The sequence below is a fragment of the Cydia fagiglandana genome, chromosome 10, assembly GCF_963556715.1.
Source record: "Cydia fagiglandana chromosome 10, ilCydFagi1.1, whole genome shotgun sequence".
Lineage (NCBI taxonomy): Eukaryota > Metazoa > Arthropoda > Insecta > Lepidoptera > Tortricidae > Cydia > Cydia fagiglandana.
In genome coordinates this window covers 13,400,485-13,428,291 of record NC_085941.1, presented here as the reverse complement: position 1 = coordinate 13,428,291, position 27,807 = coordinate 13,400,485, and the positions used below count along the sequence as shown (strand labels likewise).

Below are 27,807 nucleotides of genomic sequence, written 5' to 3'. Positions count from 1 at the left end.
GCTGCGATATAATAATTGAGGATTGAAGATATTTCAACAAATATCCTTATGACCTTAGTTTGACCTTCTCCTGGGCTGAATGTAAAGTCATTGCATAATAAAAGTTATCGAACCATAGTAAATAAATCCGTCACTCACGTATTGTCAAAGTTATCATTGTCATCGATTGTCATAACAAAATTTTTCAGTTAAACCGCTGCGCTTGTTTGTTACAATTTGATTTATAATTAATACCTAAACAGTAGATTTCATTGCTTAATAATATATCAAAAACCTTGTTCCTATGTGTGGGAATGATTCACAAAAATAATAGTTCGAATCCACGAAGACCTACGACGTGAAAGATGGTGCCGTGAATTAAACTTGGAATACCTACCTACTTCACGTGTTACACACAGTATTGCTGTGAGAATCACGTTGATGTAAGTATAAAATTAATATTAATTTACTACAATTAAGTATTTAAAAGCTCACTTTATTGGTAGGGTCGTGGTATCTATTTATTTTCTGTGGTAATGTAGCCAGAGTATCTAAAGGCAAACCGTTAAACAGAGATGGTGCCTACTAGAAAGAAGGAATATACAAGAATACATAGCCATACTCAAAATTCAGCCTGAAACTGCTTTAAAAAGATATAATTTCTAATTTCCAGGTACATGTTGCAGTTCAAGCTGCTGATATCATGGTGGACAAGACTTAATAAAGAGTTGTGAATAATAAAACATGTTTTTGTTTACCTACTTTTTTATTAATTTGGGAAATATGTTATATATGTTTCCAAAAAAAATAGTAACTTTACATTAAATGTATGTTTATCATGTTCTGCACGAGCATCTGACAATGATGGCTTCTTGTTGACCATCCAGAAGAGAAGTGTATGGTTTGTTATTTACTGTGTTCCCAGGCATTATTTACGGTCGTAAAGTATTACGACGATTAATAATTAATATGACGTTCGTTTCAATACAAAATGCTCAACTTTGTTCTGGGCCCAAGTGCAGTTACATATCTCACAGCTGTATCTAAATAGGAATCACGATGACCTGAAATAATAGGATATAATTAGCAAAATTGGCATGTTCCTAATATAGTAGTATAAGTATGTAGTACAATATCCTAACAATGGTGACAAGCCGGCAGAAAGCACCCACTGGGTGCTAAGCTACCTTTAGCAATGGACGCTTGTAACGATTTTATGAATCCAATCTTCTTACAAATCGAATCAGTTAAAATATATATGATGTAGGTAACTTACATTTGTATTTTTGCTCCCTTGATTTCAGCCAAGTTATGGTTGGAGTTGGATGCTATATGGATACATACTCCAATAAAACTAAGTTATATTATATAACTTAGGCAGATTTCTGGAATCAGCTTTCTCAAATTTATAGCGTAGGTATTTTGAAATTAATGATTCAAAATAAACGAGTTTTCCATTCCAGACGATTGTTATTTATAGAAACTCGTGACACTGACATTGTCGACAGGTGACATTACAATCAATTGACAATGACAACTATTTTTTTAATGCTTGTTGTTGCTTGTGCATTATCCTAATCAGCCGACGACATGTAATTTACGAGAAGTCGTATCTCATATTTTTAATAAATTATAAATATTCAACCGAGCCACGAATTACTAAATCATTCAAATTGGTATCTTAAATTAACCTATATTTTCAGAAAATAAAATAAAAATGGGGGTCTAAAAAAAATGAACAATCCTAATTCTAGCTTTATTTAAATCTCTATAAAAATTCATTATACGTTACAATTCGATACCTCAGTCTACGTGCCATCCAATCGTAATCGCTTGCTGTGACAATCGATTTGCGTTAGTTACATCTCTATATACGTCAGTCATAATGTGTCAAATACCGCAAATAATGTTGTTTATACTATAAATGAATTATTATTTTATAAATGAATTGACATAATTATTATTATAAATAAATTGACACTATTATTATTCTAAATGAATTGACATAATTAGTTATTGTATCGCTTAGTGTTAGTATGATTCACGACAGCTTAAATTTGATTATTAATATTTGACATCATTGCATTATATAAACAAGTATAGCATTTAAATTCGTATTGATTATTATTAGTGTTAAATAGATTCCATAATTATTATTTACTATGATGAAACTAACTAATTAAGCAATACGTGTAATATGTTTTGTAAGGTAACTTTAAGTATTTAGCTATTAAGGTTAACTTGCCATACCCTATTCAGGGTCCATGTTGTACAATTCAATTTAAAATACCATCTGTAAATACCATGGAATGCAATAAATAAATGAAATGAAATGAAATGAATGCGGAAATTAAAAATCATTTCCTGGAATAATTTTCGTGTGATGTATTCAGTAAATATCACTTAGTCGATTGTCGGCAAGGACTAGAGTTAGACCAAGATAAGTCTGCCACGATTTAAGATGTATAAATAACACTTGCTCTGCGTGCGTTTTATCAAAATCGTTGCAGACGGTCTAACTCTACCTACTTCTTATTGTTTCTTTACCAATAAGAAGTATTTAGAACAAAAAAAACTAGCCAAGTGCGAGTCAGACTCGCTCACCGACGGCTCCAAACTTTTTAGTATTTGTTATTAGATATAGCGGCAACCGAAATACCTACATTAACTGAAAATTTCAACTGTGTAGCTTTCACGCTTCATGAGATACAGTCTGGTGACAGATAAGACGGACAGACAGACGGACGGACAATGAAGTCTTAGTAATAGGGCCTCGTTTTTATCCTGGGTTCCGTACCCTAAAAATTACACTTTTGATTAAATAAATGACGCAAAATATTTGTTAAAACGATAAGCTACCACGATGTAGGTACCTACATAAATCGATCATTATTAATGTATTCGTCTATTTTTGAACTCATTACTCTAAAGGCTCCTCTTCACGTTGGGCCAACGCCAACGCCAACGGGGGACGCATTTATGCGTTAGAGGGAGCAAGTGATATTGCTATCTCATTCTACCGCATGGCTGCGTCCCTCGTTGGCGTTGGCGTAGGCCCAACCTGAAGAGGAGCCTTAACAACTACGTGTGCCATAACGTACTAATGTTTACTTTGATTCATTAAATTTTTCCGGGGGCGGAAAAACATTTGCTCAAATCTTTTTTTTTCAAATGACTGTTGACTAAGGTCGACTTGGCATAATGTGGAAACTTCTTGGTAACCACAGACAAGACATCCTCCAGACTGAGCATAGTAGCCTACCCCCTCTGCCATGCATACGGTAGTTTTACTCCATTTTCGAGTCGAAAGTGTCTTTGAGTGACGTCCGTGTCTTCGAACGCACCAATCACGGCACGGTACCTCGCTCACCTCGTCCCCCACACTTCCGTATTTTTGGCAGCATCGGTTTCATGAAATAATTGCTCTAAACTCCGTCTAGAGGATTCCTAGTCTATCTTGGTAACAGAATATGAAAGGCTCAGGACTGGCATTCCAGTTACTTGCCGAAAAAGTTGATCACTCGTGTAAACTGTTTAAAAAAAATTTGTGATTTCAAAAATTATCAATTCGACCGTATTTTTAGTGTTCCGTACAAAACTTTGTTTATTTTTATTTTGTATGTATGTTCCCTCATAACTCCGTCATAACTTATAAGTTTATGGTGACAAATGAACGTAATAGTACGTAGCGGCCTCATTTTGTCAATATATTTCGTTAAATTTAAATAATCACGGTTATTTAGCAGTGGCGCTAGTGTGCACGTTGATGGGCTGTTAACCATAGAGGTATAATGGTATAGAGATGACACGGGGGAGGGGCCAAACGACCGAACGAAATGCACTTATGGAAATTTAGGAGGAGTAGCAGAAAAAGCGGTATTATTGCTTGTCCTTGTCAGAGTCACATTTTTTGTTTGTTCCCCACAAAAAAAATAGTATGGTTTATGGTGGGCAACAAATAACCCGACTGAATTACGTAGATTGTTTTTGGTATGTTGTCAGGAATGTTAAAACGTGTTTTTAATATTGTCGCTTTGCGTATGTTTTGTCCCTCATGGAGGCACGCGTATAGCTCATCTATGTAATAACTACTAGGTATATGCTGTTAACTCAAAGATCACGAACACACAACTCGCAAAACACGTTCGAGTAGCTACAGAAATCCCCTCTTGAGCTCCCCTTCCAATATTAAATGTCCGATGAGTTTTCCGATGGATTTTGGGGCTATAACACGGTTTCTGTACGGCTCGGCCACGACATCGAGCGACTTGCGACGGCGGGAGCGAGAACCTTCGAGCAACACCGGCTTCCGACACGTCGGAAGGGAGGGGCCCAAGCAATATCTCGCCGTACAAATCTTTCTGCCATTTTTCGCGGGGGGAAAGGTGCACACAGTCGCATTTCTCACACACTTACATACAAAATCCAATCTGTAATGACGACACAAATACATAGAAAATGACACACGTCAAAGACAAATCTTGCAAACCTCGATCTCTTTTTGTGTACGGACGAGTGACTAGTGTCACAACACGCACACTAACACATTTTCGTTGAAGTATGTCATTGTATTCTGAGAGATGAGAAGTCGGATTTGTCGCTCGACCGATCCGCAATTTGTACTGAGCGAGCAAAATCGATAAATCCAACAATTACTTGAGACTATAATATAATAATTGTATTTAAATGTCATTTAACGTATGATATGTAAAAAAAAATATTACATGTGAAATGTAACACTTTCTTTTTGTAAATTTGATGTCCCCGACCTCTTTTTATAACAAAAAACCGAGCAAATAGGCATTTTTGTGCAGCAGTGTTCACGCGCGCGTCTGGACTCGGTCTAGTGAAAAATCCAAGTGCAACTAGTTTTATTACCCGCGCTAGATTAGATTGACGCGCTAATCTTGTACCTCGGCAGAGGGGAAATAGTGCGAATGCCGCCTCCCTTCCGTGTTGCTCGAAGGCGAGAACCATAGGTTGGAGCAAAAGGTCCGATCGCTGTGTCACGCTCCAACCTATGGTTATCGCTCCCGCCGTCGCAAGTGGCTCGATGTCGTGGCCGAGCCTGTAAGGGGAAGATATTTCCCCAATTAAGCTAGGTACTATCGCCCGCACTGTTAACAGTACATCGGTGGACCTTACGACGCGATTCGGGAAATGAATTAGAGATTCACTAGATATGGAATAGTAAAGATATGTGACGTTCCACGGAAAAAGGTACCTTATGGCAGCTGGCGCTTACGCTATTATTAAGGCACTGGTCCCACCGCGAGCTAGTAAGCTATGAGCTATCGGCTATAAACACGAAACAGCTCACCGCTGGGCGAGTAACTATAAATATCGCCGTGTCTCTTTTATTTACACGGGAGTGCTTATCTTTTGTTCGTGTTTATAGCCGATAGCTCATAGCTTACTAGCTCGCGGTGGGACCAGTGCCTACGCCGATCCAATATTCAGTTGGGCCAATGGTACCTTTTGTGGAACGTCACATATCTTTACTATTTCATATCTATTGCATCTCTAATTCATTTCCCGAATCGCGCCGTTTATTATGCCTTTTGTAAGGTCCACCGTGGGGTGGTCCACCGATGTACAGTTAGGAATGTTGCAGTTTGTACTCCAAATTAGCAAAGTGATAATTAACTGTGTCCTAACACTCCTATTTATATATCTATCGTGGGCTTGGACTGAGAACTCTTCATTTACTTACTGTTCATCATATTTTTTTACTCATTTTTTCGATGTCAACTTATGCTGCCAAGACTCAACTCGCGCCCTCTCAAATACTGACAATACACAGCCAGTCAACAAGATGCTACTAAACTTCTCATTGTACCTACTCCATCAATCATATAATAAGAAGAAATTTGAGCCCTTCCATTGTATTGTGCCAAATCTTACGCCATATTTCCCCAACTCTGAAAAAAACACCATTAATCTTCAGAATACGATTGCTTCTATGTGTTTCTTATCGAAAACGTCTATTGTTGCCCCGTTAAAAATCAATTTTGAGATCTAGTAAAGGCGTTTAATCTTTTGTGTGTGATGTGTCTCTCTCCAACTACCTATTCTATTTTCTATGAAACAAAATACAGGTTTCAGGCCTTTTATTAGACGCAACAATAAGATTATTATATAAATTATCTATGTCATTCGCGCGGACATTTCGTTTGTTCTTGTCCGTACATAAGGGTGTCCCTTGTTTAACGATTATCAGGAATTAATCACCCTCTAAATTGGGCTACCTAGCGTGGGGACTACAGCCCAAGCCCTCTCGCGCATGAGAGGAGGCCTGTGCACACAGCAGTGGGACGTACATAATATAGGCTGAATAGCGGCCCGATTCGAATTTTAAGATACGTCAGTTAATAGATCTAGAAACGCACAGTGTTTTATGAAAGCCAAAAAAGTGACATCCCCATTTTATTGCAAATTACTGTAGTTTAGATCATTATAAATGCGAGACTAAAACTCCCACGTTTCTAATTTGTGTAGTTTTTGAGAAATATTTTTTTGAAAATCGGGTTTAAAATACCCGGATATTACGAAAAAAAATTATATGCTGCAAATTATTTAACAAACTGTTCTGTTGCCCTAAGTGTTTAATAAACCCTTCAAAGACGTACGTTTAGAGGTAATCACGGCCTCTATAAGTACATTTGATACAAAGATATTAATTATTTATTGATTTTAGTTTTTATTTTTTTTCTTCCATTTTCCGCCGTAGTCGCCAGCGATATTTGCATGGCAGCTTTATTATTATGTCTTCTATCTACCCTATTTTTTACAAGACATAATTCCGTGGAACATTTAATCTACAGTGAATTAAAATTTTCGTTCAGGGCTGCCACTACCCAATATCCGGATTTCCTCGGATATAAAATTAACTCAGTACCTATACAGGAATGCACTAACGTAAATTTTCAACGCTGGATATTCGATTGGTTATCGTAAAAATTTACCGATAATCGGTTAAAACCAGTTACACAATATTTTTTTTAAACTGCTAATAGTGTCTGTTATGCTACGCTAAGTATCTATTATGATGCGAAATACAACAAAATGCTGTTTGATAGTGTTTATAATAAACTTTCGCAAATATATTGTTTTAAAACATGAATTACAAAAAAAAAAATCAACAGCAAAAAATGTTTAAAACAAGTTACTGTATGTCTTCTTCTACTTCCAAGCTCTCTGCCCCATTTTGAAGCTCATAAAAGCTGTCGTCATGTGTTGTGTCTTCATCAGATGGTGGTATAGATGCATCCTGTGGTGCTTTTAACAATTCTATTGCGGCAGATGGTAGGGGTCGCTTTTTAATATTTTTTTGTCGTTGCGAAATACGATGCCCCGATATTATTGGGTCTGATGAGACTAACGCTCTATGAAACAAATCAAACATTGTTTTTATACGATGCGATTTGCGAGTATGATGTTCTCTATCGTGACGCCAATATTTATTACGAGACTCTGCTGCTTGCTCGGAGAGCATTCCTACTGGAACAGAAGAGTTTCGTATAATTGCAGCTCCATGGGCCAGAAGTTTATGTATGGTCACTGTCATAGGACACCATTTATAGCTCTGAACATATTTTTCGGCCAGTTCTTTTCAGAAATTACCGAACTTCTCTGAGTCTATTGGAAGACCACTTGATAATGCAACCAAAATTGTGTGGAGATCGTCCAGAAGCCACTTCTCTATTCCAAGTATGTTTGCAAAAGTTCCGCGGTGTTTGTCGGACAAAACTGTCCTAGCAGTATTGCCGTCATTAGTAGTGCCACTATTTGGTCGTACGACATCGACTAAAACACCAATTTTTTGTCGGATTTCATCTTGTATCCTTTTTTTGCGCTCTTCAATAAGGTGACCTACATTCGATTTTTTTGTAATGTACCTTACTAAATCAGTCTTCGAAGCACTGGCAACACTTTTTTTCCATATTACCACATAAAAACCAAGAACAATAGATATCCCCGACAAAACTATGTTTAAAATTAAAAATACCAAAGTGTCAACCCTAGAGGCCGGGTAACCCGGATATAAAGTGTTTAGGCGATTACTTGAATGTTCCACGGAATTATGTCTTGTAAAAAATAGGGTAGATAGAAGACATAATAATAAAGCTGCCATGCAAATATCGCTGGCGACTACGGCGGAAAATGGAAGAAAAAAAATAAAAACTAAAATCAATAAATAATTAATATCTTTGTATCAAATGTACTTATAGAGGCCGTGATTACCTCTAAACGTACGTCTTTGAAGGGTTTATTAAACACTTAGGGCAACAGAACAGTTTGTTAAATAATTTGCAGCATATAATTTTTTTTCGTAATACCCGGGTATTTTAAACCCGATTTAAAAAAAAATATTTCTCAAAAACTACACAAATTAGAAACGTGGGAGTTTTAGTCTCGCATTTATAATGATCTAAACTACAGTAATTTGCAATAAAATGGGGATGTCACTTTTTTGGCTTTCATAAAACACTGTGAAACGTTATGGATTGACACATCTGTGTCAGTGTCAAAAGTGATGTTTTTGTTTGAAGAAACGTCACATTTGACACTGATATATCTAATTAATACCTTTTCTAGATCTATTAACTGAACGTATCTTAAAGTTCGAATTGGGCCGTAGGTTTCTATTACCCAAAACACTGAAAATAATTACAGGTCATTCGTGTAACAAAACTGTGCCGACTTTCATGCGATTGTCCCATTACAAAGTATTAAAATACCCCAATTGTTTTTCTTATTAACCTCATAGGGTAATTCGTCAATAGATAACGTCACCTGTTAGTAACTCGCCAAGTGGCCACCCTAAACTAAAAATGAATTCATTTCCCCTATAAACAGAATTCATTTATGTATATATAAGGTTTCAAAAATACTACTACTGTACTAAAATTAATTCTGTTTATAGGATTTTAGGGTTGCCAGTTATTAGCCGGTGGCCAGTAATTGTGGACTTACCCTATGGTAATGCTGTATAAACATTATTTCACAAACAAATATCGATGCGAATAGAGAACCATTAAAAAAGTATCAACTTACTGTCTGAAAGAGTTTCGTCGTGGTATTTTTTTAGGGTTCCGTACCCAAAGGGTAAAACGGGACCCTATTACTAAGACCTCGCTGTCCGTCCGTCCGTCCGTCCGTCCGTCTGTCACCAGGCTGTATCTCACGAACCGTGATAGCTAGACAGTTGAAATTTTCACAGATGATGTATTTCTGTTGCCGCTATAACAACAAATACTAAAAACAGAATAAAATAAAGATTTAAGTGGGGCTCCCATACAACAAACGTGATTTTTGACCAAAGTTAAGCAACGTCGGGCGGAGTCAGTACTTGGATGGGTGACCGTTTTTTTTGCCGTTTTTTGCATTATGGTACGGAACCCTTCGTGCGCGAGTCCGACTCGCACTTGCCCGGTTTTCTTTTATGAGAATTTCAGATGCAAAAAATGTGCTTTGGTGTATAAATAAAAAGAGGGTAAGACCGAGGTTGCGTTGTTAATTTTTGAAATAGCAAAATAAGGGACACCCTGTTAAGTAGGTACCTATAGTTGGCAACGCAGGTCTACCTAGGCTAGCCATGAAAATAATATAAGTACAGTCACCTGCAATAATATGTTACTCTTCGAAGGCCACAAAAATATATGACACGCTCTTATGGCTCTACAAATTTAATAACATCGTGTCAGATATTTTTGCGGCTTTCGTTGTGTAATATATTATTGCAGGTGACTGTACCTACATAAGTTGATAAGCACTGATTTAGTGAATGTGATAAGTTTTTTAATATAAAGTTGTAACGAGTAAGCAAACTTTGGGCCGTTCTCTGCATGCCAGAACCCCGCAATTTGGCCGTAGTTCGTAACAAGTGTACATAGCTAGTTATTTATTTCACTGTTAGTACCCTTACCACAGAAATACAGAATATACAGGGTGGTCCATTTAGATCGGCCGGTATGGAAAAATCTGAAACTATAAGATATAAGAATGCAGTTTTTTTGTTACTAAAATCGATGACATGGTTCCTAAGAAGAGATCGTCGTATGTTTTATAGTTTCAGATTTTCCGATACTGACCGATCTAAATCGGCCACCCTGTATTACATAACCGTAGGTATAGTCGCCATCAGATATATCGGAGAGCGCAAGGTGTTCACAATATCTGAACGCGCACTCTAACGCCCTGACAATAGAGGCGTGTTCAGATATTTGTGAACACCTTGGCTGCTCCGATATATCTGATGGCGACTGTACTAGAGTCTGTGCGGAAAGAGTAGTCTTGGAATGTATGGGGCCTTCCCTTTCCGCACAGACTCTTAGGTAGAGTCTGTGGTAGGACCACGTGTTGTCAGGGAGCTTTTCAGTCATACATTTTTAGGGTTCCGTACACAAAGGGTAAAAATGGGAACCTATTACTATGACTCCGCTGTCCGTCCGTCTATCTGTCTGTCACCAGGCTGTAACTCATGAATCATGAACCCTATAGCTATCACAGAGGATTTTTTTACAGATTAAGTATGTATTTTTGTTGCCGTTAAATATCAACAAGTACCTTCTAAAAAACATATAATAGACATTTAGGCTCCCATACAACAAAGGTGATTAGGTTTATGCCGTTTTTGCGTAATGGTACGGAAACCTTCGTGCGCGAGTCCGACTCGCACTTGGCCGATTTTTAACTTTTTGATTGTCGTTCGTCGATAGAATTATTTAGACCAAGGTAAGTCTGCAACGATGTTAAAAACCGTCAAACTTTTATGAAATAATGATGTTTACATATCATTTGCACTGCGTGATCAAAATCGTTGCAGACTTATCATGTTATAGCTCTAAGCGAATGTCTCTTGGCAACAACTTAACCAAGTAGGCCCTCGGCCTGACAACGACGCGGTTATAAGATTTGAATTTGATCGATTACGCTTCACTCAAATTGATGACATATTAATCATAATATATTATAAAGGTGGGGTTCAGTGGCATTCATCTTAAAGGCAGGAACAAACTGAGCCCACGTACGGATAACGTATGCAATTCATTACGAAATCTAGGCCCTGAAATTTGTACGCTTAAGCCGACCACTGACTAACAGGTCGCCGGACGATATCGGCCTGTCAGTTAGAACAAAAATTTGACAGTTCCGAACAACTGACCGGCCAATATCGTCCGGCGGACTGTGGTCGGCTTTAGAAACATAAAACTTACTCGTACTTGGCACGCAACGCCACGCAGGACAAGTATTCTAAGCATACAAATTTCAGATCCAGATTTCATAATGTATTGCATACGTTGCGTACGTGGGCTCAGTTTGTCCCTACCTTAATTCGCACCATTGGATTTTGGAGCTTAAGTTGCCAATATTTTTAAAAAAGGCATATGAAATTTTGTGTCGTAACGTTTTGTGCTTTGAACAAATCTCATTGAACTGAGAGCATATATAGTTAAGATATAAGTAAGCATCTCTACATGCATTTCATGAGATTCCTTACGTCATAATAATAATAGTATGGCGATTCGGGGACCTCTTCGGAGAAACCGAGGGTTTTGCCTGTGCAATTGCGGACGAAGTTATCATGACGAATAACTACCGGAGATATATCCTGAAGGACGGTACGGTCGACATTTGTCGGGCATGCCGCCGTCCCGGAGAGTCACTCAGGCATATTATCTCCGGTTGTTCTCATCTTGCTAACGGCGAGTACTTGCACAGACATAATCTCGTAGCCAGAATTATTCACCAGCAACTTGCCCTCCTATACGGCCTTGTGGACCGTGAAGTGCCGTACTACAAGTACTCACCTGCGCCAGTTCTCGAAAATGGTCGTGCCACGCTCTATTGGGATCGATCTATCATCACTGACAGGACTATTGTAGCCAATAAGCCTGACATCGTGCTGATAGATCGATCGCAGCGCCGGGCTGTGCTCGTCGACGTCACCATCCCCCATGATGAGAATCTCGTGAAGGCCGAGAAGGACAAGTCCAGCAAGTACCTAGACTTAGCTCACGAGATAACCGCCATGTGGGATGTTGACTCGACGATCATTGTTCCTATAGTCGTGTCAGCAAACGGTCTCATAGCGAAGAGTCTCGACCAACACCTAGAGAGACTCTCGCTAGGTGGTTGGATCAAGGGTCAGATGCAGAAGGCGGTAATTTTGGACACGGCGCGTATAGTACGTCGATTCCTCACTCTGCGGCCCTGACCACCGGCAGCTTGGGCCCTGCCCCGCTGCCGGCGGCACCCTAGGTTAGGTTTTTTATAATGTGTTTATAATTTTCTTTTTATTGTTTGTAAGTGTTTTTATATTTTACTTTTATATCCATATTATAATTAACCTAACTTAAGAAGAAAAATAAATAAAGATAGTATGGAAAGTATGAGGTATGATTAATAAGTTTGAAACTCAATTAAAATGTAATATACCTACATAACATAATATGACGCTAAAGCCTTATTAGAAATTATTTTTCGCAAAGCTCGCTTGAAATTCATAATAAATGGGTTTCTATTTATGTATGGAGTGAGCACTCAAAGCTTGCGTATTAAAAGGAAACCAATATCTATGAAACCAATAGATATATGTACCTAAAGTGTATTCTCCGAATTCACAGTCGCTATTATATGTAGGTATGTATGTGTAAGCGAAAGCAAGGCGGAGAGTTTCTGCGGTTCAAAGATGTGTTGAAGCGGCATATGAAGAGAGCTCATATAGACCCATCAACATGGGAGACACTAGCTGGTGACCGTCCACAGTGGAGGCATATTGTGCAGGCGCAGGTGCGTGAGTTTGAAGCCAGGCGACGCACAGAGCTCGACGTTAAGCGTGACGAGCTAAAGGCCAGACCACCTGTGGCCATCACGTACAATTACGTCGGAGGGGTGCTGACATGCAGCGAATGTGGCCGCACATTTGCTGCAAGGATTGGCTACGTCAGTCACCTGAGAGCGCACCAGCGACGCTCTCAGCTGTAGCATAGCAGTCGCTGTAGCCGAAAACGGCTAGGAGGAGATGATGATGATGATGATGTATGTGTGGAGCATTAATCCCAATCTGGTAGGTATAATTGATAACTATCGGTGCATGTCGAAATCATTGGCACAACATGATATAAGTAATTTAATAACATGGTCATAATAAGTAATAACATTTAATAACATTTATAGGGTCTAGGGATAAAGGGTTAATTTGTGCCCTCATAATTAGATATTTATTAATTTTATTATAAGGAAAAATGACACCCTATTAACGTACCCTTTTTGTATTTTCCCATTATTATTTTTTGAGGTAGGTATATATATCTCAAAAGGAAAAAACGGAACCCTTATAGGATCACTTTGTTGTCCGTCCGTCCGTCTTAGCTGTCTGTCTGTCAATACTCTTTATCTCGGGAATGCGTGGCGGTATCGAGTTGAAAACAGTCAGTTTACAGTCCCATGAAGCTGTGAAACAATCAAACTTCTATGTAAGTTAAAGTAACAGATACGACCGTTTATGCCCCACAAAACGTATTCATTATTGGAAAGTAATTAAGTGATAAGCCGTTTTTAAAAGTGATCTGCAAAAAACATTGCTATTATATCATTTGGACAGCATACAAAAACTTTGCTGGCAATAAATAAAAATCGAGCTACAACTCTTGTTCAGCAAATAATTCACAAACGGTCAACATTATAATCAATTTCGATCTGCGGACTTAATGCCGATGGCACTCTCCTGCAGCTGTTTTTGTCATAGGCGCCTTCCGACATCCGATATCGGAAAGGTGCTTCTGATAAATTCTGGCATGTCGGAGCCCCCCGTCAGTTGTCGGACCTGTTTATTATAGAGTGCGTGACCGCTAAAGAGCGCCCCCGCGAGCGCGACCAGGCCGCGTAGCCAACATGCCAATCGCTTACACTTCGTAGCGATCGAAACACAACTGTCACTGTCGCACTATGAAAGAGTGATAGAGAAACACAAAGCGTTTCGTTGTCGAAGCGATAGCGATTGTCACCTTGGCTAGGCCGGCTGACTACGCGGATGTAGGATCCTGCATCCGATAATGTGAAAACGCTCTTATAGTTCTAATTGGGAGCCAATCAGAACTTTAACAATCTTGGTTTGATACGCCTGGGCTCGAAGCGCAATACAAAAATAAGCGCGACCAACTTCTCTAAGAGCCCTCTTCGTTCGTACAATAATTCCTTCTTTCTTCCTCGCGTTATCCCGGCATTTCGCCACGGCTCATGAGAGGGTCCGCTTGACAACTAATCCCATGATTTGACGTAGGCACTAGTTTTTACGAAAGCGACTGCCATCTGACCTTCCAACCCAGAAGGTAAACTAGGCCTTTTTGGGATTAGTCCGGTTTCCTCACGATGTTTTCCTTCACCGAAAAGCGACTGGTAAATATCAAATGATATTTCGTACATAAGTTCCGAAAAACTCATTTGTACGAGCCGGGGTTTGAACCTAGGCCACCAGCGCTTATTCGAACAATAATTCATTGGAACGAATCATTTGGTTTGATCTAATAATGGAAGAAACGGTAATTATTTTCCCAGAACCAATAAATGCTTAATGAAGGGACCCCTCTTGACTGCACCCCCTAGTGTTTTGAAAGGTAAGTTATTTTAAACGTCCTAAATATTGTTTATTTAATTAATTCTAGGTATAGAGCAACAGGTAGATCAGACATTTGATACGACCACTTTTTTAAAAGTATTTTGGAGGGGATCCTCAAGAGAGGTAGTAATAAACGGAAGAAAAAGTGAGGGTCATATCGTATAAAAAAGTCAAACAGCAAGTAAAAGGAAGCGAAGATATGAAAATAGAGTTAGATAATAATAATAAATAAATATTATAGGACATTCTTACACAGATTGACTAAGGGTCTCCCCAAATATATCGACGCGCATTCGGCAAAAGCCGATAGGAAAAAGCTTTATGTCCGCGCAATAAGAGCGAAAAACCGGTCGACGCGTCCGGCGTCGTCGGCCGTCGCGAGCCGAGCCAAACGACGACTTTTTCGCTCTTATTGCGCGGACATAAAGCTTTTTCCTATCGTATTTTGCCGATTCCGCGTCGACATATCTAGGGGAACCCTAAGTCCCACAGTAAGCTCAAGAAGGCTTGTGTTGTGGGTACTCTCTATATATAATATACAAATACAAATACATAGAAAACACCCATGACTCAGGAACAAATATCTGTATCATCATACAAATAAATGCCCTTACTGGGATTCGAACCCAGGACCATCGGCTTCGCAGGCAGGGTCACTACCCACTAGGTCAGACCGGTCGTCAAAAAAACACTTGCACTGCGTGGACTATCAAAATCGCTGCAGACTTTTCTCGGTCTGACTTTAGCTCTTAAGAGGAGGCGTAATGCCAGGAAATTAGAAGGAAATAAAATATATCGTCGCGCGAAACTTGCGACAAAAGATATGGTCGTCGCGCAGCGCGCAGGTTTTTACCTCGTGCCTAGGGCGATTTATTATTTCATAAACGGTAGTTTTATTGTTTTATTACAGTTTACTATCGCAAATAATGATGAATCTCATGCAGTTTTGTCTCTTACGACACCGACGTTCTTTGAGGGGTGAGTCGTCGTACTAAATGTATGGGAGGGTTAGAAGTTAATGTTTGGGATATTTCTGCTTTTATTTAAAAAAGTTATTAATGTAATTTTACTCATTGGGTAACGCACTTTCGATATCAATTTGAAGTTTTCTGATACCTGTTATATTTACGGAATTATAGCCTGGCTACACTTAACGATTACACCCTGTATAGTCACAAAAGTCCGTAACACCAAGCGCTGTTACATTCAAGCGCAAGCGCACTACGCTTAACCTACTTACTTTAGCTCAACTTATGAATTACATGTTCCACAGTTTCCTAATCTGCGCTGTTCTAAATTTAATTAACATTCAATTAGGCACCCTGGTTTAGATATTAAAACAGACACGTTTACCGTGATTTACTACATGCCAGAGTATTCCAATAGCTTACATAGCACTGGCAAGTCGAATTCTTAAGTCCCATTTTGATGGATCAAGAACTTGCATGCGATTTTCGTTAGGTACATAATTACGAGTACCTACCTATGTATATTGCGGTATTTGGTCAATCGACTGAATTCAATGTATTCTGTAGAGTTAGACCAAGAAAAGTCTGCAGCGATTATGATAGCCCACGCAATGCAAGTGTTATTTTAAACGTCAAACGTCTATGAAATTATGACGTATAAATAACACTTGCACTGCACTGCGTGGGCTATCAAAATCGCTACAGACTGTTTTTGGTCTAGCTCTAGTTAGCAATGAATCGAGTATTTTTTTAGTGTGGCAATAGTGCGCTCAGTCCAAGTAATAAGGTGAAATGAGGTAACCTCGAAAACGGGATAATTTTGAAAATAACAAATGACTAGGTACTATTGTATGAAGTTCTTCTGGTTTATTAGATATTAATGATATTATAATATAGTCACTTCCAAAATTACCCAATTCGAAGCTATCTATGCACCTTGACCTTATGATATTTCGAGATTCCCAGTAGGTAGGTATTCTTACTTAATTTTAATGAGCGTAACGTCTGATTGGCTGCTTAATCGCAAGAATTAGTAGCTACTTCTATTTATTACGAAAACTAATATATAATATAAGTATTTTTTTTAACAAAACTATGTTTTTTTGTCGACAAACTATATGCAGGGCATTTTGGTCGGGCCAGTATCTACTTAAGCACCCTTGGCACAGTACGAGCGAAATGTAACTGTGAGTAATAGTCAATATTGTGATTTGATAGATTACTAAAGTTGAAATATTGCAACTGTTGACTTTCGCTCGGTAAGCAATCTTAATAACAACCATGCGCTGAACATTATCTCCCTAACGGATGTACCAATTTGCATACTGGTCCACGCTTTTGTGGTCTAAAACAAAGACCTCCGTCGCATTGGCCAGCGCTCTTTCCAAACTTCGTACATTGTCCAACCAGTTTATAGTAAAATCAACTTAAAAAAGTAATGTCATAGAGTTCAGCTTTCAGAATTGTGTACAAGCGAGAGTGACTTTCGATAAATAATTATGTAATCGAAATTGGATTGGATTTTCCTATCAATTCTAAGCTTGTAACTAAACGTGTAATCTATTTGCGAGATTTAGTGCAACTGCCATAAAATGTATTGTTAGAACAGAAAGACAAATTGGATAATATTTCAAATAATTAATAGAATCAGGCGTTACTTTGCGGATATCTATATTATGTTAGTTTTCTCCAACATGCAATCAAAATTATTGATCTTATGTTCCTTATAATAGGTTTCAAAGAATCACGTTTCAGGCGCGGCTAGACTAGAGGTAGGTATTTAATGAAATTTCATACAAAGTTGCTGACCTAGGCCGGCAAAGTGCTTTTTATTAATTTCCATTTCACAGATATTTACGAAGTGACACAGTATCATGGCATTCAGCCATTTAAAAAAAAACTATAGGCACAGGCAGTATCGGCTATTATGGTTCGTAATGACATTACAATTAAACAACGTTTGCTATATTTTGCACATTTATTAAATATAAAGTGTGGAAAAATAAGTCGGGCCCTGGAGGGAAACTACCCTAAATCCTTAAGTTGGCTCATTTTATTTAAAGGAGACATTCCTTTATTCCTTTTTTTTTCCTTTATACACGTTTAACTACACAAATAATTAAATATTTAAAATATTTAATCTAAATGTTAGGGGTAAAAAATGTCTACTCAAACACGCGTAGGTATTTTTTAAACGTTATGGAGGCAAAGTTGAAATTTTTTCATTCCATTTTGTTGGATTTATCGGAAAAGGGCAGGAACTTCGTCGGAATTTTTGAATTTATTTTTGTACTTAAATTCTTTATTATAGCCCTTTTTGATTGCCTATTCCATTTTTCGAGTAATCCGTGTTAAAGTATTTGGGTGATGGGTAAAGATAGCCGCGGCAAGGCGCTTACCACCAAACGCAATTCTAGTGCAATCAAGTGAAGCTGGGCTATAACCGCGAAAATCGAAGTTCGCAAATTGCGGGGATTTTTCTCTGTCACTCTAATTACGCCTTCGTTGGAGTAAAAGAGAAAGATCCCCGCAAATTGCGAATTTCGGTTTTTGCGGTAGCCGCTCAGGTTCTGCTTTTAATAAACGTCAAAAATTTGATCTTGGCACAATAATTAGTATGGATTGGACGGATCTGTCGTGTCAAAAGTGACAGATTCGATCCATATCGTATCGAGATTTAATTTTTGACTTTTATTAAAATTAGAATCAGACCGATAGAAGGCGAAGACGTAAAGTGTACTAAGTACCTACTAAGGAAGGATTTTTAATTTTTGAAGTGAAAACTTCTTTAGCGGCGCTGTGCCCTTTTTGTGATGGGGTAAAAATGTTAAACTCGTAACAGGCGTGACCGTAAGACGTACGACGGACACGTGACCAGGGGGCCAATTTTTGAATTTCGATCATTCGAATTCATCACTCGAAAATCGGTGGAAAACGGCAAAATGCTAATTTTTGAAATACGAGCGATAGAAATTGGGAATCTAGTTGTATTGAGCATTCGTTTTCAATTCTATGAGTAGAATTTAAATGCCTAGTAGTGGAGATATTTTTGAACGAAATACACGAAATCGACCGGTCGAATTTCAAAAATCGGCCCCCTGATCGAAAAACTGTTACAATTAATTTTTCTTTACCTATTGATTTAAATGCCATCTAGTGAGTTTCCCTCTAACTGGTACTAATATAACTCGAGTACTAACAGTGATGTGCTTAGGGGTTTCAAGTAATGCGACGAAATAACGTAGTGCGTCATTGAGTTTTCACTTCTGCCGCCACTCCCGGAGTGCAACCCGTTGTTTATTTATTAGTAGAGCCCTTAATAATGGGGAGGCCAATAAATATGCGGTTAAAAAATTTAATAAAACCGAATAGGTAAATTCAGGGTTCTTGGAAATATCATTTCCGCTCATATATTTGCAAACGCTACAGGCTACATTCCATAACGACAAAATTAATTCGAATTTAATAAAACTCGACTAAATTTCGTTTTAATTGAAATTAAGGTTACATTCTGGTTGCAACTGCAGCAGCATTGCTGCGGGAACAGACGATGTCACTGTCAATAAATATCCTTGATAAGTCCATCACTTCACTGCGCTGAATCGCTTCTCGTATTAAACTATAGCGAGAAAATGCTGCCAGCATTTTTGACTCAATCTTCCTCTTATTTCCGTATGAAAGGTCTCGCACTTTATTTATAGCTTAAAAGGACGATCGCTTCACTCGTACAGACCTACGTAAGTAGTATAGTCCCCATTTTTCTCTAGGGATACACTTAACATTTAAAAAATTTCTCTCAACATGCAATGAAATATTGATGTTATGTTCCTTATAATAAAATAGGCTGCGAAGTATGACGTTTCAGGTTCGGCTAGGACAAGAGGTCGTTAATGGAATTTCATAACAAATCATGCAGGCCTAGGCCGGCAAAGTCCTATTTTTTAATTTTCATTTCACAGATATCTGTGACACAGCATCGTGGCATTCATCCATTAAACAAAAACTAGAGGCAGTATTTGCTTTATGGTTCGTAATGACACTCTGCCACTACGCCTATAAAAAAAAAACAATGTTTGCTATAATTTTATTTGCTGTTTTATTTGTATAAAATTAACATGAACATAATAAACAATACATTATTAACCAAATTCTATAATTTTAAATTATAAATTTAACTACACAAACAAAAACATTTAAAATATTTCATCTAAATGTCAGCGGTAAAACGGTCTACCCCAACACGCGTAGTTATTTTTTTTTAAATTTTTATGGAGGCAAAGTTGAATAATTTTCATTCTGTATTTCTGTTTTATTGGATTTATGGTGCGTTGAGGTGAGTTGTTGATTTTTTTACTTTAATATGTGTTCCGACGAAATAATGAAATTAATATTAATTGTAATCGTAGGAGTTGGAATTGGCAGCGTAAGCAGAATTGATTTTAAATAACTTGCTGCCTCTGCCGTCAAGTCAAAGACGAAGTATGTATACGGTTGCTTATGGCAATTTTATTATTTGAGAAACTAAGAAAAATGGCTTGCTGTTTATTGGGAACAGTTTTGTGGCATATTTTAAAGAAATGAAAGTAACTACAAAATTGTGAACACTGTGAAAATTATACTTATTTACTCGATGCATAAAGCAATGATGTATGTGAAACATGATATCAACATGAAAGACTATTGTAAACTTATGTGACGAAAATGACGTCAGGCGGATACAAGGCGAAAAAATCAAAGATACATGAAAATATAGGGTAGTAAAAAGGTATAGGTACGTGTTAGTTATATTTTGGGTGTCGTTTACTTTTAGTTTTTTCTATAAATAAAACCTGTTTCGTGGATTTTTTGTTTTATTTATTTCATTGCATGGTTGAGAAAAGCACTATACATACCTCGGCGGGAAATGGGGTTGCCCGCCTCAGACCTATTCGGCCTCGCTTCGCTCGGCCGTCTATATATCTTCGGCCGGCAACCCCTTTCGTCCCGGCCTCTGTAGTAATGTACTATTTCTCAAACATGCAATGAAATATTGATGTTATGTGCCTTATAATAGGCTACGAAATATGACGTTTCATGTGCGGCTAGGGCAAGAGGTCGTTAATGGAATTTCATACAAATCTTGCAGGCCTAGGCCGGCAAAGTCCTCTTTTTTAATTTCCATATCAAAGATATTTGTGACACAGCATCGTGGCATTCAGCCATTAAAAAAAACTAGAGGCAGTATTTGCTTTATGGTTCGTAATGACACACTGCCACTACGCCTATAAAAAAAAAACAAAAAACAATGTTTGCTATAATTTGTAGTTTTATTTGTATAAAATCAACATGAACATAATAAATAATACATTATTAACCAAATTCTATAATTTTAAATTATAAATTTAATTATACAAATAAAAACATTTAAAATATTTCATCTAAACGTTAGCGGAAAAAGGTCTACTCAAACACGCGTAGTTATTTTTTTTAATTGTTATGTAGGCAAAGTATATATTATAAGTCTATGGGCAAAGTTGAAAAATGTTCATTCTGTATTTCTGTTTAATTGGATTTATGGTGCGTTGTTGATGTTTTTACTTTAATATGAGTTCCGATGAAATAATGAAATTAATATTAATTGTAATCGTAGGAGTTAATTGGAATTGGCAGCGTAAACAGAATTGATTTTAAATAACTTGCTGCCTCTGACGTCAAGCAGGCAATTTTATTATTTGAGAAACTAGGAAAAATGGCTTACAGTTTATTAGTATAACAGTTTTGTGGCATATTTTAAAGAAATGAAAGTAACTACAAAATCGTCAACACTGTGGAAATTATACTTATTTACTCCATGCATAAAGCAACGATGTATGTGAATGTGAAACGTGATATCAACATGAAAGACTATTTAAACTTATGTGACGAAAACGACAGTCAGACGGATACAAGGCGAAAAATTCAAAGATACATGAAAATAAAAATACACGACTCGTGTAAAACATACGCGTGATAAAGATATAGGCACGTGTTAATTATATTTTGGGTGTAGTTTACTTATAGTTTTGTCTATAAATAAAACTTGGGTTACGTGGATTTTTTATTTTATTTATTTCATTGCATGTTTGAGAAAAGCACTATACATACCTCGGCGGGAAATGGGGTTGCCCGCCTCAAACCTATTCGGCCTCGCTTCGCTCGGCCGTCTATATGTCTTCGACCGGCAACCCCTTTCGTCCCGGCCTCTGTAGTAATGTACTATTATATACCTACCTACTTTTATTTCTTATGGCTCCTCTACACGATGGGCCAACGCCGACCACTCCAAGGCGCGCATTTATGCGTTAGAGGGAGCAAGTGATATTGCTATCTCATTCTACCGCATGACTGCGTCCCTTGGAGTGGCCGGCGTTGGCCCATCGTGTAGAGGAGCCATAAGCTGTCTGTTTGTCAGTTACATCTTCACGCTGAACCGGTTTAGAACAATTTGATATGGCTTTCGTCGTAGGGTACATCGCCAATTATTAGCCAGTTTTCAATTACTGGCCACCTATACTAAAATGAATTCTGTGTATAGGTGAATAGAACTCATTTTTGTAAGAGGCGGCCAGTTATTGAACGAGTGGGTTGTGGATAAATTTCAGTTACTGGCCATTTTCCTTATACTGAAAATGAGTTTTATTTATCTGTAAATAGAATTCATTTTTGGAATAGGTGGCCAGTAATTGAAAACTGGCTAATAATTGGATTTTCGTACCTTATATACTAAAATGAACTTTGTTCACCTATAAATAGAAATCAAATTAAGTGGCCAGTAATTGGGGGGTGGCTAGTAATTGGCGATGTACCCTATAAGTATTAAGTAGGAGTTTCCAGAAAAAAGTGTAAATGGGTTAAACTATATTTTTACTATTGAACAAACCAAAAAAAAGATATTATGTTTTCCGACTTTCCGAGCATAGCACGGTCTCCCAGATATTTGATGCTTTGATTGAATTCGTTAATATCAGGACAATAATAAAGACTATCAGTGGCCTATTCTATAAAGCTACAAGTTACAATTTACAAGCGGAAGTCTCTTTCTGACTTGTAGCTTTATAAAATAGGCCACAGGAGTCGTGTCAAAAGCATCTCGCTCGCACTTATTTGTGCGCGTGAGATGCCTCGTGATAAGACCATCGTATCAAAATAAGACCAAAAACATTATCAAATTGTTATAACTGAATTGGCCTACAGTCCCTATACATAAACTATCTAAAGTTCGCTATTCGGTCCGTTAATTTACAATTAACTTAAATCTCCATAAATAGGTAGGTATACCTGCCAACGTCAGTGTTTTCTGCTGGATTTGCCTTGGTTAATACATTCAAATAGGTATATAATATATATACAGTAAGCAGTAAGCTGCCGAGATAACTGACCCCCCTGCAGGTAAATTTGTTTTCAAGACTAGGACTAGAATTAGATATTATATTGAATATAATAATAGGTACCACGACACTAAAACTAAACACATTATTTTATGTAAATTGGTATAGGTGGCTACCTACATAATGTACCTGTACGTATGTACATACCTAGTTAGATAGACGGTAAAAAATAAAATATACTCCATAAACAGAGATGTATAATGCCTCTTGTTAGTGTGATGAAAACGTCTCGTTTGTGTTTCACCAGGGCAGAAAAGTTTGTTCTCCTCTCGTGCCTTGAAACCCTCGCAACACTCAAGTTTCCACTTTTTTAACCACTCGCTACGCTTGTGGTCATGTGCGACGTTACTAAACAGATTCAACAGTTCCATGTTAAAAGAATGAGAGTTGCCAGGATTGTAACATCAAAAGAGATTGTAACTCCTACCTACATTAATTACCTACCTACTATAAAGTATTTTGTATTTTGAAAATAGAAAATAGGTCCCAAAAACTATTTCAAATAAAATACAAAATAGTTTTCTTCAAAAGGTATTTAAATACAAAATAGGTATTTTGCATTTTGTATTTGAATTTTAAATACAAGTATTTCAAATAAGTCACATCTCTGTCCATAAATCCATAGTGTTAAATTGAAACCGACCATGGAGATTGGTCCCGCCATTTATATCACACACATGCGCAGTCAATACAACACATCACGATGATGCAACACGCCGCATGGATGGCAGAATAGTATAACCCAGCCAAATCAAATACACCTCAAATAATAACCCAACTCTTTCTTTCACGGCGCGACTTATGTTTGTCTCTCATGAAATAAAACTAACCACAATCTTCGTATTTCTGAAGGATTGATTTCTTACAACAGATCCGACACAGTGTCTGTCAACTGAACTCTGCATAAACACAAAATCCTATTTTATTTCTACGCATTTACGGTTCAGAACACCAGTCTATTTTTAATATTAACACGTGGTGCAACAACTCCGCCCGGATAAAACGCAACTATGTCACTATAATATTGTCTCTTTTCTTCCACTGGGTTATGAAAAGGATCAAACTAAAAGTCGATTAGTCAATAAGAAGATTTCATTCCATCAGTGTAATAAAATTGCTAGCGGGAAAACAAGTGTCCACGTCTAGTCTTCGTTGACGTGCCAAAGCCGGTGGCCGCTCTGTTTTAACATAAAATTTTACTGTAAAAACCTCGAATTTTACTATACAAGTAAGTGTTTTAAATTAAGTAATATACCTAACTAGAATCAATACTACTGAAATCTATTAAATCAAAGTGATTATTCTCATTTATGTGTATTGAAATATTGGTGCCGTATTGAAGCTAACAGTTTTCTGTTAATTGATGTTTAATTAGTGGTTTTAACTTTCCTTCAAATATATTTATTAAATACTATCTAACCAAATAATGATCGCAAATCATAGGGTAAAGGTATCTATAATTTCGAAGAGCACATTACATTATTTTTTTTACTTTCATGAAAATGCCTTTCATCTTTCTAAATTACTTGGTAGCCCGGCCCTTTTATTCATTCACTTGTAGACGACCTTATTGCGACCCTCTTAACCCCCAAATAACTCTGATAAAGGAGCTAAGGGCAGCAGCCCTTAAGTACTTGTTTACACTTTCGTTATTTAGAACTATTTTTATCTAAGAGCATTCTAAGAAACTTCTAACCCCCATATTCATAAACGCGCTTCAAACCTCAATTAACCAAGTAATTAATAATCGTTTGTCTTTATCTGTGTCACTTTGACTTATGTATTTGTAAGAAAGGGATAAAATATAATTTAACTAAATCGGTCCCGTCAAGTTTTATGCATAAGGGGGTTAGCAGGTATTTAATTATATGACATTAAGTAAGTACTTACCTACATCGTTTATTGATTTCAGGTCACAAACATGTGCGGAATTTGGGCGATATTCGGAGCAAAGGACGGGGTGAACCTAAAATGCATTAAGTGCTTCGCCGCGATAACTCACCGCGGGCCAGACGCGTGGCGCGTCGAGCAAGACGCGCGCGAGCCCGGCGCGCTGCTGGGCTTCAGTCGCATCGCCATCGTCGACGGCCTACACGGCATGCAGCCCATGAAACTCCATCGCTACCCCCGAACCACCCTCATCTGCAACGGCGAAATCTTTAACTGCAAACTCCTCCAAACCGAACACGATTTCCCCTACGAGACCAACTGCGACGTCGAGGCCATCATCCACTTGTACCACAACTTCGGCATCGCTGAGGCCGTAAGGAGGCTTGACGCCGAATTCGTCTTCTGTCTCGTTGATGGCGAGAAAAGGAAAATTTACTTAGCCAGAGACCCGTACGGTGTCCGCCCGATGTTCCGCTTCCATGACCCAGAGAGCGGCACTATGGGCATCTGCTCAGAAGCTAAAGGCTTAGTCGGAATCAAAGAATCTGCCAGTGAGACAGCGACATTAGAACCGTTTCTGCCCGGCCATTTCCAAATTTGGAGTATGCTTGAAGGCGGTAAGGTAAAATTGGATCATACGGAGCAATTTTTCAAACCGGGAATGTCTCTAAATTATAAACCGTATGTTCCAGAAAGTGTTCTGGGAAAAATGAATATTTACGAGAAAACGGCACATTTACTAGAAGCCGCCTGCCGCAAGAGATTAATGTCGGATCGTCGAATCGGGTGCTTCCTGAGTGGTGGACTGGATTCTTCGCTAGTCACCGCTTTGGTGGTTAAACTCGCGAAGGAGGTCAAACTGCCATACAAAATACAAACGTTTGCGATAGGAATGGGAGATTCCCCAGATTTAGCTGCGGCTCGAATCGTAGCTGACCATTTAGGCACAGAGCACCATGAAGTCCAATTTGATGAGAATGACGTACGAGAAGCCTTAGACAACGTGATCTATCATCTTGAAACATTTGACATTACCACGATCCGCGCGAGTATTCCTATGTATCTTTTGTCAAAGTATATAAAGGAGAAAACTGACACTACGGTAGTGTTTAGTGGGGAAGGCGCCGACGAGGTAGCTCAGGGCTACATATATTTCAGAGACGCACCTTCTGCAGAGGCAGGGCATGAAGAAAGCTTGCGATTGCTATCAGATATCTACTTATACGACGGATTGAGGGCAGACCGCACAACAAGCGCGTTCAGCTTAGAACTAAGGGTACCGTTCTTAGATATTGAATTTACACATCATTACCTAGGCACGGAGGCGAAATTGCGTCAGCCACAAGATGGAGTAGAAAAGTATATGTTACGGAAAAGTTTGGCGAAAAGCGATTTGCTACCAGACTCAATATTGTGGAGACATAAAGAGGCATTTTCAGACGGTGTGGCGTCGGTGAAGAAGTCTCTATTCACAACTATAGGTGAAATTATAGCAGAAAGGTACAAAGAAGAGCCTACACAGTACAAGGGCGTCCAGCCTACTACAACGGAGTCAAAATATTATCGTCATGTATTTGAAAAATCATTCCCAGGCCAATATAATTTCACGCCATACTACTGGATGCCCAAGTGGGTTGAAGTGTCAGATCCTTCTGCACGGTTCATAAAACATTATGCTGCTAAATAATAAGATACCTAATTTAGGTAGGTATATATTATTTATTAAAAATAAAAGTATTGCTGTTATTGAATTATGTATTTCCCTAAAAACCCTGCTTTAGAAAATTTATTCTATGAATCAGATATTGTTTATCCGAAAATTCTATGGCTCTTAGTTATGGCTGGTTATCAAGCAACAATCTACTTACGATTTATTTATTTAATACCACTTGATATAGTAAAATCAGTAGAGAAAATGACAACTATAGGATAAAATGCACCTATAAACTGTAGCTAGGTATAGGTAACCTACGTTTTGTTACGACTAATACGAGGTTATAAGATTCGATCAATTCATGCAGTTTTATTATGAGTATAAACCTGGATCTTCATGATGAAAGTGTAGCCTACTAAGTACGCAGTTAATAAAACGCAGTAATCCGTATAAGTGCATTTACCCTATTGTTCCAATTGCCTTGACTGATGTAGAGATACACGTTCACCTTAACTATAAAATTTAAATACTCACCAAAGGCCTAATGGAATTAATAAAATTCTCTATGTACGTGACATCTACATTATGTACTTGAAAACGCCGCCAGTATTCTTTCGGGTCACCTCCAAGATCAAATCTGACACGACTACGACTGCTGCTGTAGCAAGTTTGACTCGATCGAGTGGATGGTGAATATTCGCTTAAATCTTGTGATAACGCAATTAGTCTACTGGTCATGGAGGTGGATATATCAACGTTGGAAACGTTGCGAGAGGTGGCTTTATCACAACCGAAAAAAACTTTTACGGTTTCGGATTCCTCGTCTTTATAAATTTTGGCAGCACCATTGCAAAGAAGACTGAATGCGTATAGGCATGTTGGACATGCTTTATTGTCTTCGAACGGTATAATCACGCCGCTCTGTGACGACTGAGTTTGTGTTTGAGTTGAAGCATTCCGAGGACTGACTTGAATAAGTTTACTGGTATTACACTGCTGTGTTTGATCAGTTTGAGCTGCCGTGACGTTGCTTGGATGTTTGTTGAGTTGATTGCATACCTGACCACGTATTGCACAAGTTCCGCATTTACAATCCAAGTGGGCCAGCTGGTACTTGAGTAGTCGAAGTTCAGTCGACTCTCCAATTGAGTCAGTCTTACAGCATTGCCGAGGTTGATGGGGCACAGGTTTCTGCAATTTTCTTATGCTCTGCATTTCTGCAGCGAATTGACTTAGACGAAATTCACTGTGGGATCTAGGTAATTTTAATACTTTTTGTAATTATTC

The 27,807-nt window shown here is 38.1% G+C and overlaps 1 protein-coding gene across 1 annotated transcript; it reads left to right on the top strand.

Moving 5' to 3' along the window:
• The first annotated feature begins 24,025 nt into the window (after nt 1–24,025).
• LOC134667921 (asparagine synthetase [glutamine-hydrolyzing]) lies at nt 24,026–26,617 on the top strand. Its single transcript, XM_063525340.1, has 2 exons — nt 24,026–24,204; nt 24,889–26,617. Exon 2 carries the CDS (start codon nt 24,898–24,900, stop codon nt 26,551–26,553), a length of 1,656 nt encoding a protein of 551 aa, XP_063381410.1. The 5' UTR covers nt 24,026–24,204; nt 24,889–24,897; the 3' UTR covers nt 26,554–26,617.
• Nucleotides 26,618–27,807: the final 1,190 nt, after the last annotated feature.